General features: G+C 39.3%; 1 protein-coding gene and 1 long non-coding RNA gene across 2 annotated transcripts in view; one reads left to right on the top strand and one right to left on the bottom strand.

The window, feature by feature from the left end:
- The first annotated feature begins 1,164 nt into the window (after nucleotides 1-1,164).
- On the top strand, nucleotides 1,165-3,716 carry LOC118595134 (disintegrin and metalloproteinase domain-containing protein 21-like). Its single transcript, XM_036205380.1, has one exon. It carries the CDS (start codon nucleotides 1,174-1,176, stop codon nucleotides 3,424-3,426), a length of 2,253 nt encoding a protein of 750 aa, XP_036061273.1. The 5' UTR covers nucleotides 1,165-1,173; the 3' UTR covers nucleotides 3,427-3,716.
- A 1,198-nt stretch (nucleotides 3,717-4,914) lies between these two features.
- The window catches only part of LOC118595135, a 32,232-nt gene continuing 21,271 nt past the window's right edge, over nucleotides 4,915-15,875 (bottom strand). The window contains exons 4-5 of the long non-coding RNA XR_004946477.1: nucleotides 13,692-13,867; nucleotides 4,915-5,033 (exon numbers count right to left, since the gene is read on the bottom strand). This is a non-coding gene — a long non-coding RNA (uncharacterized LOC118595135). The remainder of the gene's footprint in view (nucleotides 5,034-13,691; nucleotides 13,868-15,875) is intronic.

The following is a 15,875-nucleotide window of genomic DNA, read 5'->3' as shown; positions in this document are numbered from 1 at the left end:
TCACTTCTAGCTGCTTTAGTTTTTTAGTTGGTTTTTTTTTTTTTTTTACTGAAAAAATTTTATATAATGTGTTCTGATCAGGTTTCTGTAAGTATTACAGTTCAGATGGAAAGGCATCCTGGCAGTTGGGAGCCAGGGAATACCACAAAATCACACCACACAACATACCTCACACAAGAGATTTATTGGGAGGGAAACAACCCAGGAGGGTGGCTGCCTCTGCTCAGGTGAGAAACATCAGGGAACTGAGCAGAAGCAGGGTTTATATAGAGTTTCCTGGGGTGGGGACTGGTGGGATTTTTGAATCCAGAGCTTGGGCTTATTACTCTGTAAGGCAAGGGCTGAGTCCCAGCCCTTAGGGCAGTTGGAATGTTCTGTGGGTGGAACCTAATAGTTAGAAGTCTTTGGGAAAGGGGCCTGGCCACACAGGTGTCTTGAGAGGCTTACAGTTTCCCATTCTCCAGTTCCTTTCAGATCTTCCACACATCTCCACCCACACAGTTCCATGCCCTTTCTCTCTTGAGAAAATAAACCATAATTTAAATGTACAAATTGAAAAAAGCCACAAGAAATATGTGTGTATATTCACACACAGAGATACACACACATAGATGCACACCCCCCCCATAAACTAGAAAACCACAAATTGAGAAATTATAATATTCAAGCAAAAGACAATATAAAAAAAGCCCAAATGAAGCTCTATCCACAAACATTTCTTCCCACAAGATCCCTGGTGGAGGAACATCTACTGTCTTACTGTTGTTTCCTGACATAAATAAATGTCCAGTCCTTCCCTTTCCCCATCTCGTATTTGGCAAAAAGAAAAAGAAAAATGAAACAAAGAAAAGTCTTATCTGTGCTAAAACCAGAATTTTTTTCCCCACTTGTTCTCACATTTGGATATAAGATGATTTACCACACACACGTATATATGCATTTCTTCAAGTGCCTCCCACTTTTTGCTGTTCCCTGGAGCTCCTACCATAGGCTCTCCAGATCGCTGAGCACACAATGCTTGGATGAGCACAGCATTGTTAGGTAACAGCTTCTCTTCCTTTACTTATCAGAGGTTGGAAACCTCTTGCCACACTCTGCTCTCCTCATGACCTGGTGTGAACTTTGAGGTCTTAGTCTTGTCTGCCTCCCAGTAGACCACATTTGCTTTGGTCCATGGCCCCCTTCCTCCGGGCATCTACCTGGACTCAAGTCCTCCTGGGAGGTTCTCTCTGGCTATCTGTGCTCTGGGTCCTGTTGTGCCCTGTCTGTTGCTCCCAGGGCCCACCCAAATGGCGCTTCACTACCTCTGAAGTTGTGACCCCCAGGAAGGTTCCCCAAAGAATGGGTGGAAGTGATAGGCCAGACCAGCTCACCTACAGCATGCGCTTCAGAGGACAAAGACACGTGGTCCACATGAAACTCAAGAAGAACATGATTCCTGAAAATCTTCCGGTATACACTATGAATGATCAAGGAGCAGAGCAGGAGGACTACCCATTTGTTCCTCGAGACTGTTACTTCTACAGCTACTTGGAAGGGGTCCCTGGGTCCCTCGCTACACTAGATACCTGCAATGGAGGTCTGAATGGTATGCTACAGGTGGATGACTTCACTTATGAAATCAAACCATTGGCATCTTCTTCCAAATTTGAGCATGTTATTTCTCTGCTTGTGGTGGAAGAAGGGTTTCGTAAGTCTAAAAAGTGTACCAATGAAGAGAATGCGGCAGAGGCAGATGAATTCCTTGAAGAGATGCAGCTTGCTGGAATTCCCAGAGCAGCTCCAGTGTATTTGTGGCGTGTGCATATGAAGTTAGTAAGAATATACTACACAGCAACTGCTGAAGTAAGCCTATATATAGGTAACCGCACCGCCTTACTTGAGTTTATATTGACTATGAACAACATAGCAAACAGCATTTATAAAGATGTCGGCTTACATATCTTTCCCTATGTTATAGAAATTTGGGAAGAAAGAAATGGATTGGATATAAACCAGTGGCAAAATAATGCTCAAGAAGTTTTGGTAAACTTTGGCGTATATAAAAATAATAATTACAGAAATATGAATTTAAGGCCCACCGCTTACGTTCTTTTAGCGGGGAAGCAATATGGAGGTGTAGATTACGCAGCCATGCAAAATAACGCGTGCTCAAAATCTAAAGGAGTAATATATATACATCTTGTAAACATGCATAGATTTTTGAGTACAACTTTGATGTGTCATGCACTAGGTCACAGTCTGGGTTTACACCATGATAAACCAGGCTGTATTTGTTTCAGAAGAAGAAGTTGTGTCATGAATCAATTTCCTGTTCTTATGGATATGATGAGCAACTGTTCCCAGGCCGGCATACAAATTATGATAAGTGGTTCTGACAATTGCCTGACTTTAAATGGTTCTCATTTTTATGCTGTGACATATGAAGTTCCTCGCTGTGGAGATAACAAGGTGAATAGCAATGAAAAATGCGACTGTGGCCCCTTGAAAGCGTGCGTCAATAACAGCTGCTGTTCAACTAATTGTCAATTTACTCCGGGAAGTAACTGTGATGTAGGAGGTTGCTGCAGGCAATGTTCCTTTTCAGTCCCTGGAACTTTATGCAGAGACAAACTTGGTGTTTGTGATCTGCCAGAGTACTGTGATGGAAACTCACAGAATTGCCCCCCAAATTTATACATCCAGGATGGAACTCCCTGCTCACCACTAGCAGTTTGCATGTCAGGAAACTGCAGTGACCGTCATTTGCAGTGTCAAGCTCTTTTTGGATACCAAGTAAAGGATGCAAAACCAGCATGCTATAAACAGTTAAATACAAAAGGTGACCGATTTGGAAACTGTGGGTTGAAGATGTTTCGAACAGGAACCAGACTTTATGCATGTCAAGATGACGATATTTTTTGTGGACTGCTGCACTGTGATGGTGTCATTCGTGTACCTGGTGGAGGTGAGCACACTACATTTCATCACATAAAGGTACAAGATATTCAAGAAGAAAACTGCTTTGGGTATGACTTACACTATGGGACAGACATTCCAACTATGGGGTTTGTAGTGGATGGTGCAACCTGTGGCCCAGGGAAATACTGTCATCAAAAATCTTGTGTTTTTCATCAAAAATTTAATTATTCATGCGATGTCAAGGCCTGTAATTACAGAGGGGTGTGTAACAACAGAGGCCATTGTCACTGTGTGCGTGGTTGGCTACCACCAAACTGTGAAGAAGAAGGTTCAGGTGGTAGTGTAGAAAGTGGCCCTCCACCTGCCTCTGAGGAAATGCTTCGAGCCAAAATACGTGTGAATATAAACAAGATACTGGCTGTTTTGTTTACTCGTATGATTCTTGTTTTGGCTTCACTTCTTCTTGGTGGAATTTCAAAAGCAGTAATTTTTCTGGACAGCAGACGGAGAGCTCGTCGTGCATGATCATTGATTTCATCCCATACTAACTGGAGCCACACAATGAACAAAATCCATGTCAAATACTACAAGAAATTGTTAATGATTTCCTCTGACAGCCATGTAAACATCTGAGGTTTTCATCTTGAAATAAAATTACTGGGGAATTATAGTTGTGCCTCTATGTTTAAATTTGCTCTTCATAATTCTTCCCCCAGCCCCCTTCTGTCTCTCTCTTCTCCATCCCCCTGCTTTATCTTATTCCATCTCTCTATTTGTAAACATGAGTGCAGATGCTTGTGGAGGCCAGAGTCAGAGCCCCTGGAGTTGGAGTTACAGGTAGTTGTGGGTCATCCATCATGAATACTGAGAACCAAACTCAGGGTCTCTACAGGAGCAACATTTTAACTGCTGTGTCAGCACTCCAGCCTCTTTTTTTTTTGTTTTTTTCTTCAAGACAGGGTTTCTCTGTGTAGTTTTGCACCTTTCCTGGAACTCACTCTGTAGCCCAGGCTGGCCTCGAACTCACAGAGATCCACCTGCCTCTGCCTCTTGAGTGCTGGGATTACAGGCCTGTGCTACCACCACTTGGTGTCTCCAGTCTCTTAAGATCACATAATTTATCACTTCTGAGGTTTTGTTTTGATTTTAATTTTTTATTGTCCTGTTTTGTGCTAAGAACACAGCCAAGAAACCAGGGCCCTTCCAAAGCCAGGTAAATGCCCCACTCTACTGTACCCCAATATTTGGTCACATTCTTTATACTCCTATATGTAAAATCTAACTTTCAGATATCTTTTCATGAAAAAAAGTATGTATTTATGATGTTCATGTTTTCTAGATGCCTCTGTATCAAATTGGGGTGCATTAGTATATGCTACTGTCACTGCTGTCATGGCCAGCTGGAAATTGAATTAGATTATCATCTATTTTATTGTTAATGTAAAATAAGCATCAAGAGGGACATTTATGAGTTATATAGATGCACAAAAGAAATAAACATGCATGTTACAGAAATCTGAATTTCAGTAGTGGTGTTGAACTGTGTTATGTGACAATGGGAAAACTTTTTTCCTCCACAAATATCCAGTGATTACACTCAACATGCTGAGATGAGATATACTTCTCCAAAAGTATCAAAATTGATGCAAGTATCAAGAACAATGCTGGAGTATTTTAGGGGCTGAATACACATATTATCTTCCTCCATTGTCTAGGTTGTACAATATTAAGAACTGTAGTTGTGGGGAAGTGTGTAACAACAACAAGTATTGTCATTATACGTGTTTGGAGACCACCAACATGTGATCATAGAAGAGAGGGTCATAGTGAAGATGGGGCCCTCCACCTTATAGCCAAATGGTCTGTGAGTCATGATATCCATGTAAATCAGGCATTTATCTGGTACTCATTGTGTTCTTTTTATGGTTTCAGTGCTTGCCCAGTGATCTTCCTAAAGGAAGAGGGGATTTGTGGGGGAGGGAAAATCATTTAAAGGAGAATTTGAAAGTAGAAATTCTTTTTACATACCAGAGGAAGCTCCATTATGAAGGAAATCACTGTCAACTACAGGAAGGAGTCATCTACATCTCTCTGACAATTTCATATTCTCCAAGAAGCCTGGGGTTTACACCCTGAAATAAATTCATAGTGGAGTTTAAAAAATTAGCTTCTGTGTTTAACTTCATCTAAAACATAATTTCTGAAGGTTATACTCTCTTTTCCTTGGTTTGGTTGCTTTTCTTTCTGTTGTACCGTCCTGTGCTGTACTCCAATGCCTGGCCATGGTGTGTACAGATGAAATTTTGGTGGAAGGGTTTAGAATAAATCAGTTCAGAAATAATTTCACAGAATTAGGTATGGATAATAAGGATTATATTCCTTCCTTTGAAGTGTAAGTCTTCAAGCAAATGTGTTTTCTGAATCAGGGCTCTACATTTAGTGTTGCCATCAAATGAGAAGGAATGATTAATAAGCAAGAGAACCAGTGTGGTTTCCACTTGTGACAATTTTAATCATCTACTTGACAGAATCAAGAATCAGCTGGGTTCGGCACCTCAGTGAGGGACTATCTAGATTAAGCTGGGCTGTGAGCAGGTCTGTGGAGGATTGTCTTAATGTTGTTAATTGATGTGGGAAGACACATCCACTGTGGGAGGCACCCTTCCCTAGAAGGAGGATTCCAAACTATGTGGAGTGGCAAAAATGAGCAGATGCTAGTACTCATGCACCAGTGTCATGCTCTCTGCTCAAGACAGTGGATGCAATGTGACTTACTACTTCAAATTCTTTTTACCTTGCTTTTCTTGAAGTGATGGGCCATAGCCTGGAATTGTGAGACAATTAAGGTGCTCTCCCCAGGATATTTGATCAACAGGAGAGGAAACTAACATATCATTTAAACATTATAGTTTGTCCATTTTCTTTAGAGCTCTGTGGAGGCTGAATTTCTTGGCTTATGTAGAAGAGTTATCTGTGTTTTCATTGAATGTTGTAGAGTTTTTCTTAAGATATGTTACATTTGTGCTATGGAACATGTCTTTAATGATGCAAAGATGTGTTTCCTCTTTTATATTGCATTTGTTTAACTCTGTGAAGCTGTGTTACTTTGCCTGTCTAAAACACTTGATTGGTTCTTCACTTACTTAGAGTTACCCCAAGGTATTTTATATCATTTGTGGCTATTGTAAAGGGTGATGTATCTCTGATTTCCTTCTCAGCCTGTTTGTCTATTGTATATAGGAGGGCTACTGATTTTTTTGAGTTGATCTTGTATTCTGCTATGTTGCTGAAGGTGTTTATAAGCTGTATCAGTTCCTTGGTTGAATTTTTGGGGTCACTTATGTATACTATCATGTCATCTGCAAATAGGGAAAGCTTGACTTCTTCCTTTCCAATTTGTATCCCCTTAATCTCCTTATGTTGTCTTATTGTTCTGGCTAGAACTTCAAGTACTATATTGAATAAGTATGGGGAGAGTGGGCAGCCTTGCCTTGTTCCTGATTTTAGTGGTATTGCTTTAAGTTTCTCTCCATTTAATTTGATGTTGGCTGTTGGCTTGCTGTAAATTGCCTTTATTATGTTTAGGTATGTTCCCTGTATTCCTGATAGCTCCAAGACCTTTATCATGAAGGGGTGTTGGATTTTGTCAAATGCCTTTTCTGTGTCTAGTGAAATGATCTTGTGGTTTTTTTCTTTGAGTTTGTTTATATGGTGTATTACATTGATGGACTTTCATATGTTGAACCACCCTTGCATCCCTGGGATGAAGCCTACTTGATCATGGTGGATAATTGTTTTGTGTTTTTGGAGTCTGTTTGCCAGTATTTTATTGAGTATTTTTGCATCAATGTTCATGAGGGAGATGTGTCTGTAGTTCTCTTTCTTTGTTGCATCTTTGTTTGGTTTGGGTGTCAGGGTAATTGTAGCCTCATAGAAGGAGTTTGGTAATATTCCTTCTGCTTCTATTGTGTGGAACAATTTAAAGAGTATTGGTATTAAGTCTTCTTTGAAGATCTGGTAGAATTCTGCGTTGAAACCATCTGGTCCTGGGCTGTTTTGGTTGGGAGACTTTTTAATGACTGATTCTATTTCCTTAGGGGTTATTGGACTATTTAAATGGTTTATCTGGTCTTGATTTAACTTAGGTATGTGGTACCTATCCAGAAAATTATCCATTTCTTTTAGATTTTCCAGTTTTGTGGAGTAGAGGTTTTTGAAGTATGACCTGATGATTCTCTGGATTTCCTCATTGTCTGTTGTTATGTCCCCCTTTTCATTTCTGATTTTGTTAATTTGGATGCTCTTTCTGTATCTTTTGGTTTGTTTGGATAAGGGCTTGTCTATCTCGTTGATTTTCTCAAAGAAAATCTTTCATTGATTTTTTTTGTATTGTTCTCTTTTTCTATTTATTAATTTCAGCTCTCAATTTGATAATTTCCTGGCATCTATTCTTCCTGGGAGACTTCGCTTCTTCTTGTTCTAGAGCTTTCAGGTGTGCTGTTAAGCCACTAGTGTGAGATTTCTCCAACTTCTTTCTGTGGGCATTTAGTGCTATGAATTTCCCTCTTAGCACTACTTTCATAGTGTCCCATAAGTTTGGGTATGTGGTGTATTAATTTTTGTTGATCTCTAGGAAGTCTTTAATTTCTTTCTTATTTCTTCCTTAACCCATTGATGATTCAGTTGAGCATTATTCAGTTTCCATGAGATTGTAGGTTTTCTGTAGTTTTTGTTGTTGTTGAAATCTAACTTTAAACCATGGTGGTCTGATAGAATGCAGGAGGTTATTCCAATTGTTTTGTATCTGTTGAGATTTGCTTTGTGGCCAAGTATGTGGTCGATTTTAGAGAAGGTTCCATGGGGTGCTGAGAAGAAGGTATATTCTTTTTTGTTTGGATGGAATGTTCTGTAGATATTGATTAAGTTCTTTTGAGTCATAACATCAGTTGAATCCTTTATTTCTCTGTTAAGTTTAAATTTGGCATATCTGTCCATAGGTGAAAGTGAGGTGTTGAAGACTCCCACTATTAATGTGTGGGGTTTTATATGTGATTTAAGCTTTAGTAATGTTTCTTTTATATATGTGGGTATCCTTGTGTTTGGGGCATAAATGTTCAGAATTAATACTTCATCTTGGTGGATCTTTCCTGTGATGAGTATATAATGTCCTTCTTGATCTCTTTTGATTGATTTTAGTTTGAAGTCTATTTTGCTGGATATTAGGATGGCTACACCAGCTTTCTTCTTAAGACCATTTGATTGGAAAGTTTTTTCCCAGCCTTTTATTCTTAGGTAGTGTCTATATTGTGAATCAAAGACCTCAAAATAAATCCCGTTACTCTGAACCTGATAGAAGAGAAAGGAGGAAGTAGTCTTGAATGCATTGGCATAGGAGATCACTTCCTAAATATAACACCAGTAGCACAGACACTGAGAGAAACAATCAATCAATGGGACCTCTTGAAACTGAGAAGCTTTTGTAGAACAAAGGACATGGTCAACAAGACAAAGCAACAGCCTACAGAATGGGAAAAGGTCTTCACCAACCCCACATCTGACAGAAGGCTGATATCCAGAATATACAAAGAACTCCAGAAATTAGACATCAAAATGCCCAACAGTCCAATTAAGAAATGGGCTATAGAACTAAACAGCGAATTCTCGAAAGAGGAAGCTCAAATGGCTGAAAGACATTTAAGGAATTGCTCAACATCCCTAACTATCCAGAAAATGCAAATCAGAATGACTCTGAGATACCACCTTATACCTGTCAGAATGGCTAAGATCAAAAACACTGAAGACAGCTTATGCTGGTGAGGATGTGGAGCAAGGAGAACTCTCCTCCACTGCTGGTGGGAATGCAAGCTTGTACAGCCACTTTGGAAATCAATATGGTGCTTCCTTAGAAAACTGGGAATCCATCTCCCCCAAGACCCAGCTGTAGCACTCTTGGGCATATACCCAAGGAATGCTCAATCATACCACAAGGGCATTTGCTCAGCTATGTTCATATCAGCATTGTTTGTAATAGCCAGAACCTGGAAACAACCTAGATGTCCTTCAACTGAAGAATGGATAAAGAAAATGTAGTACATATACACAATGAAGTACTACTCAGCAGAGAAAAACAATGACATCATGAGGTTTGTAGGCAAATGGATGGATCTAGAAAAAAATCATCCTGAGTGAGGTAACCAAGACTCAGAAAGACAAACATGGTATGTACTCACTCATAGGAGGATACTAGATGTAAAACAAAGATGACAAGACTGCTACACAACTCCAGGGAGGCTACCTAGAAAACGGGACCCTAGGAAAGACACAGGGATTGCCCAATGACAGAGAAATGGATGAGATCTACATGAACAACCTGGACGACAGTGGGAGTAATGAAGGGCAAGGTTTGAGGGAAAGAGAGCTTAGGGGAGCAGGAGATCCCAGCTGGATCAAGAACAGAAAGGGAGAACAAGGAATAACAGACCATGATAAATGAAGACCACATGAGAATAGGAAGAAGCAAAGTGCTAGAGAGGTCCCCAGAAATCCACTGTAGACTACTGGCAATGGTCGAGAGAAAGCCTGAACTGACCTAGTCTGGTGATTGGATGGCCAAACACCCTAACTCTTGTGCTAGAACTCTCATCCAATAACTGATGGAAGTGGATGCAGAGATCTTGGCCAGTCCCCAGGTAGAGCTCCAGGAGTCCATTTGTCGAGAAAGAGGAGGGATTGTAAGAGTGTGAATTGTTGAGACCAAGATTGGGAAAAGCACAGGGACAAATGGCCAGACTAATGGAGGCACATGAACTATGAACCAAAGGCTGTGGAGCCCTCCCACATTGATCAGGCCCTCTAGATAAGCGAGACATTTGAATAGCTTGAACTGTTTGGGAGGCACCCAGGCATTGGGACCCACACCTGTCCTTAGTGCATGAGCTGGCTGTTTGGAACCTGGGGCATATGCGGGGACACATTGCTCAGCCTGGAAGGAGGGGACTGAACCTGCCTATACTGAATATACCAGGTTGAGCTGAATCCCCAGGGGAGTCTTTGCCCTGGAGGAGATAGGAATGAGGGGGGGCTGAGGGAAGGTGGGAGTGGGGGGTGGAGGGGGAGGACAGGGGAACCGATGGCTAATATGTAAATTTAAATTAAAAAATTTAAAAAAAGAGAAAAAAAGCAAAAGCAAAAAACAAATAACAACAACCAAAAACAAAAACAAAAACAAACAACAACAACAAAACCACCTGATTGGTCTAATAAGGAACTTAACAATCAATAGTGAGGTATGAGAAAGGATACAAGGGGCTGACAGGCAGACAGAATAAATAGAAGAAGAAATCTGGGAGGAAAAAGAAAAGAGGAGAGAGGACACCAGGGGCCAGCCACCCAGCTACACAGCCAGCCATGAAATAAGAGTGATAGTAAGGTTATAGAGGTATGAGAAAGATAAAAGCCTATTGTTGAAGGACAAACAGGTAATTTAAGAAAAGCTGGCTAGAAACATGCCAAGCTAAGGCTGGGCATTTATAATGAAGAATAAGCCTCTGTGTGTGATTTATTTTGGAGCTGGGTTGTGGCCCTCCCTCAAAAGAGTAAAAACAAAAAACAAAAAACAAAAAACAAACAAAAAACCAACCCAAGAACAGCAACACATTGGTGCTCTAATGGTTATCAGACCCACAGAGAGGGAGGGGTCATGCCAACTGGCTCTGCTGCATCTGCCTTCTGGACCTCTCCAAGCTAGCAGTCAGCTGCCTCTTGCTCAGAGAAGTCAACAGAATTGGTGAGAGACTTAGGAGAGTAGGAAAAAATTAAATAATATTGAAAAGATTTTTTTATATTAGGAATGGGAAACATAACAAAGCAGAGTGCTAGAACCCTGTATACTGACTGTTACCTTAGAAAGCTTGAAATTAGAATCAGAATATGGGAAGATTAATGATTTAACTGACATTGATATAGTACTGGGAATACATACTATCAATATGGTAATTCATATTTTTATCACTAATAATAGCCTTGTTAGGTTTTTTGTGCTAAATATGACAAGTGGGTTAATAGGATGCAGGCACTGGAAAGATATACTAATGAAAAAAGAAAGATGTTCAGACACAGAGGAATTTAGAGCAGAACTTACCATACCATTGCATTGTGAAACTGGAGAGAAATGGCATAGGGTTATTAGAACACCAACTTTAATATATCCAGTTATTGTTCAACAACAACCACCAGATGATATGTATCCCCAAGGCTATGCACAAGTTTAGTGGAATCTTGTGGATATGTTGGACTTAAAGGGATTTAAGGAAGCAGTAGTTTCATATGCTATGCATTCACCCTTTGTAAGATTAACACCCTTTGTTAAATTCATGGGCAACTAGGAATAGAATTATTCCATAAGACTGGAAGGATTTAGGTTCAGCAGTATTAGAAGCTGATACTTAATTACAATGGTGAACTTGGTGGAGAGAGGAAGCCAGGGCCCTGGAACAATGAGGTTGGGCTAGAGGTCATGAGATTTTCCAAGACCAAATTCTTGGTGAGGGTCAGTATGCTGATTTGCAAAGAGTGTGTGTTGGATGATAACACCATGATTCTATGTCTTATAGCATATTTGACTGCTTGGGACAGGGTTGAAAAATCAGGAAAGAGGACTGAATCATTTACTAAAATTATAAAAGGCCTGCAAAAAGGTTTCACTGATATTTTATACAGATTAACATCAGCTGTAAATAGAATAATATTGGATCCAGATGCTAGAAAAATATTAATTGAATCTTTGTCTTTTGAAAATGCAGAATGCAAAATGGTGATTAAGCCTTTAAAGGCAAGATCAGCGCCTATAGAGGAAAGGATCAGAAGTACAGTTGACATTGGCCCCCCTATTTCTAATGAAGATTCTTGGATAGGCGCACTGCTTTCTAAGAATATGAAGAAGAATCAAAATGTTAGGTGTTTTAATTGTGCTAGACAAGTTCATCTGAAAAGGGGGTATAGGCAAATTGTTTCTAGAAACAATATTTATTTTTATTTTGAAATAATTCAAACAGATGGCCTTAACCTTCTGGAGGATGAGAGGGTTTGGCAAATGCCAGCATTGGACTAATGAATTTAGATCAACAAGGGTTTACAAATTGCTTCTGAAAATAAAATACAAAGAGGAGATTCTATTAATTACTTAGGATATAAAATAAGTTTACAAAAAATTCAACCCCAAAAGATACAAATCAGGAAAGATCAATTGCAGACTCTTAATGACTTTCAAAAATTGCTAGAAGACATTACCTAAAGGGTCACTATTGGAGTAACAACTCAAGAACTCAGTAATTTGTTTCAAACCTTAAAAGATGACAAGGACTTAAATAGTCTAAGAGAATTATCAGTTGAAACTGAGAGAGAATTTAGTGAAAAAGAAATTACAGGATGCACATGTGGATCATTTGGATTTGGAGCTTGATTTCATTCTGGTTATTTTACCCTCTATGCATTCCCCTACTGGGATTTTAATGAATAGAAAAGATATTATCTTAGAGTGGATACTTTCACCACACAGAGTAAAAAAATTAAATACATATTGGAGAACGTTTCTGAGTTGATTCAAGAGGGAAAATTAAGACTTCATCAATTGACAGGAATGTACCCAGCAGAAATTATAATACCTTCTACTAATACTTCATTGTGGGCAGAAAATGAAAATTGGCAAGGAGCTTGCAGTAATTTTTTGGGAGAGATAAGTAACACATATCCAAAAAACAAGATATTTTAGTTTATAAAAATTAATTGTATTTTACCTCATATAGTAAAAGGGGCTCATCCAGGGGCTCCCAATTTCTGGAGCCTCTACATTCTACACTGATGCAAATAAATCAGGAAAGGTAGGTTATGGGTCAGGAAAAACAAGTAAACTGGCTCAAAACCCTTATGATTCAATTCAGAAATCTGAATTGTATGCTATTCTCATGGTATTATTAGATTTTTCAGAACCTCTTAATATAATTACTGACTCTTACAATGCAGAAAGAGTTGTCTTACATATTGAAACCACTGAACATATATATATATATATATATATATATATATATATATATATATATTATATATATATATTTGTGTATGTATATATGTGTGTGTATGTGTGTATGTATGTATGTATGTATGTATGTATGTATGTATGTATGTATATGATCCCATATGCATCTGCCGGGCTCTCTATCACAAGGAAATGATAAAATTAATCAGTTCTTAATAAAAATGAGGCCTCAGAGTTTCATTAAAAAAAAACCCACCATGTCAATTACATGGGTTTATGAAAGGATTTTTCCATCACTTGGCAATAAGTCCAGGAAATTATAAGAAAATGTCCTACTTGTTCCCTGTATATCCAAACTCTACTACCTGCAGGAAGTAAGCCAAAGGGTACTCAAATAAATGGAATTTGGCAAATGGATGTGTTTCATTGTGTAGAATTTGGAAAATTAAAATGCATACACTATACCATAGATACATATTCAGGATTTCAATGGGCAACTGCTTTGAGCTCTGAAAAGGTTCACTCTATAATTGCACATATATTAGACATCATGGTCATTATGAGAATAATTGTATAATTTAACACTGACAATGCTTCTAGGTGGTGGTATTTAGGTAATTTTTTTTGGCAATTTTATGCACATCTGTTTTCCAAACAGCACATAACTGCTCTCTTTGTTGAGTAAAAATAATCATTAGTGGAGTGTTTCCTTTTGGTAATGAGTGTCGCCAAGGCAGAAGATAGTATAACAGCTTACCTGAGCTCTCCATGGGAATCAGTAAACCTTTCAAGGGCTGTTTTCTTGTCTACAAGTGGTGGGTTGCTCAGTATGAATGGGAACATGATAGATAGATCAGCACCAGAAGTTGTGTGATAATTTCTGTCCAGGAGCCTGGAGTTTGTCAAGTTTGGCCCAATGCTGCTCCTCCACCTCTGCAGAAATTATCAGGTTAATCACTGTACTCCTTAACAGAATGTCCTTCAGGTTCCTGTGCAATTATAATGGGTCAATCAAAATAAAGTAACACTCTTTTAAAGAGCACAGTGCTTGATTTAAAAAAGAGACTTTAATCACTGCAGCTTTATTTCCTTGAAATGGTAGACAAATGCAACAGACAAAAGACCCCTTTATCTATTAAAAAAAAAAAAAAGCAGTCTTCCATTAGGAAGAGGAGTAATCAAGCCAGGTGGAAGAAGGGTATACTATCTTAGGTAGAAGACATATAGGATTGCAGGCTGTGTGGCTTCACCAGTAGTCAAAGCTGTGTGTTCTGTCTTCCCCTCTCTCCACCTCAGCTCTAACAATGATGGCTGCTTTTTATTCCTGGGACAAGGACACAGCCACTGCTCTGCCTCACAACCCACACTGTTTGATTCCATTCAAGTCACCATATAAATGTCACCTCTTTAGAGAGACCTCTGAAAGATGGGCAGAGAAACTTCTAATAGAAACCAAATACACTGTAGTGAGTTCAGGATGATGTGACAAAAGTACTACAGACTGGGGTGGCTTAAACAACAGTCTCAAAGGCTGGAAAGGCCAAGATGAAAGTGCTGGTTTATGTTGTTTCTGTTGGAAGATACCTGGTTTTCAGAGAGATGCCACCTTGCTGTGTCCTCATAGGAGGAGGGAAGAAATACATCCCTGATTTGCAGTCCTTAAGGACCTCTCTCTATATAAATTTTCTCCATGATAATATCCCTCACTATGGTCACTCTCTGAAACCCTACCTGGCCTGAGTATCCTTCACAGCACACTTACTTTTTATCTTAAGTCCATGAACATATACCTTAGTTCACTTGTTTACTGTCCTCCATTGTTAACAGACATACAGTAAGGGATTTATGGCCGCCTTCTTGACTCTGATCAAAGTGAGATGCTCAGGTGAATGGATGGGAGATAATGCTGAGTGATGTTGTGTTTGCCCCGTCTACTACCATCACAGTACATCAGCATGCCAAGTAGCAGTCCCCTGTCCTTTCTATTCTTCCTTCTGATGCTGTTTCACGTTATACCATGATCATCATCATCATCATCAGCAGCAGCAGCAGCAGCAGCATTTTTTAATTGAAATAGAATTAACACAATTTTCCCCTTCCTTTCCTCCCTCCAACTTCTCCCAGCTACCCTCCCTCAAAATTCTCCCATGCCCTCCACTCTTAATGTGATAATTCCTTTTTGGTCATTATTATTATGTATGTGCATATATGTGTGCACAAATATATAAAAATACAATCTGCAGGATCTGTTGTTGTTGTTGTTGTTGGTAGTGTATATGTGCTTTCAAGACTGACCACTCTGCATTGGACAACAACTGGACATCAACCCCTGAGAGATGCTCATTCTTCTCCCAGCCAAAATTATGCAACTGTAGTTATTTGTTTAGAAGTGGTACTGGTGAACATCTCCCCCTTCCACACTAACCTGTCCATTGATATTGCCATTGTCATGGTCTTGCTTCTGAAGCCATTTCTAGGAGAAGCTATTTCTCAGAGGACTTCCTGGTGTTCTGAATATCACAGACAACTCCACATTGAACAAAAGGTTCAACAGATCAAGAAGAGCCCAGTCACAACAGATCCATCTATATCACAGCTCCTGCATCTATGGTCGGGGAACATCTTGGAAGAGGGCCTGGCAAGATTGTAAAAGGTGGAATGCCAGGATTTTTTTTTTTTTTTTGGTTAATTATTCTCTGGTTTATCTCTTTACCTTCTGCTCTGGGAGAAGTTTCTTAGTCCCTCTCTGGGTATCTTCATAAGGACACAAACATGCTCTCTCTCTGTAGAACTTGCCAAGAAAATGCAGAGCCTTTGAGTGGAGTCCACAAGCTGTGATGTGGTGAGAAGGCCATACATAATAGTGTGTTCCTTGCTATGAAAACTTCTTTAGGACTTTATTTATCCCCAGTTCATCACAGATCATCAAGAAAACGTTTCT

Source organism: Onychomys torridus, chromosome 14, assembly GCF_903995425.1.
Source record: "Onychomys torridus chromosome 14, mOncTor1.1, whole genome shotgun sequence".
NCBI lineage: Eukaryota > Metazoa > Chordata > Mammalia > Rodentia > Cricetidae > Onychomys > Onychomys torridus.
Note: the sequence above shows the minus strand (reverse complement) of the source record. Positions and strands in the feature narration are given on the sequence as shown.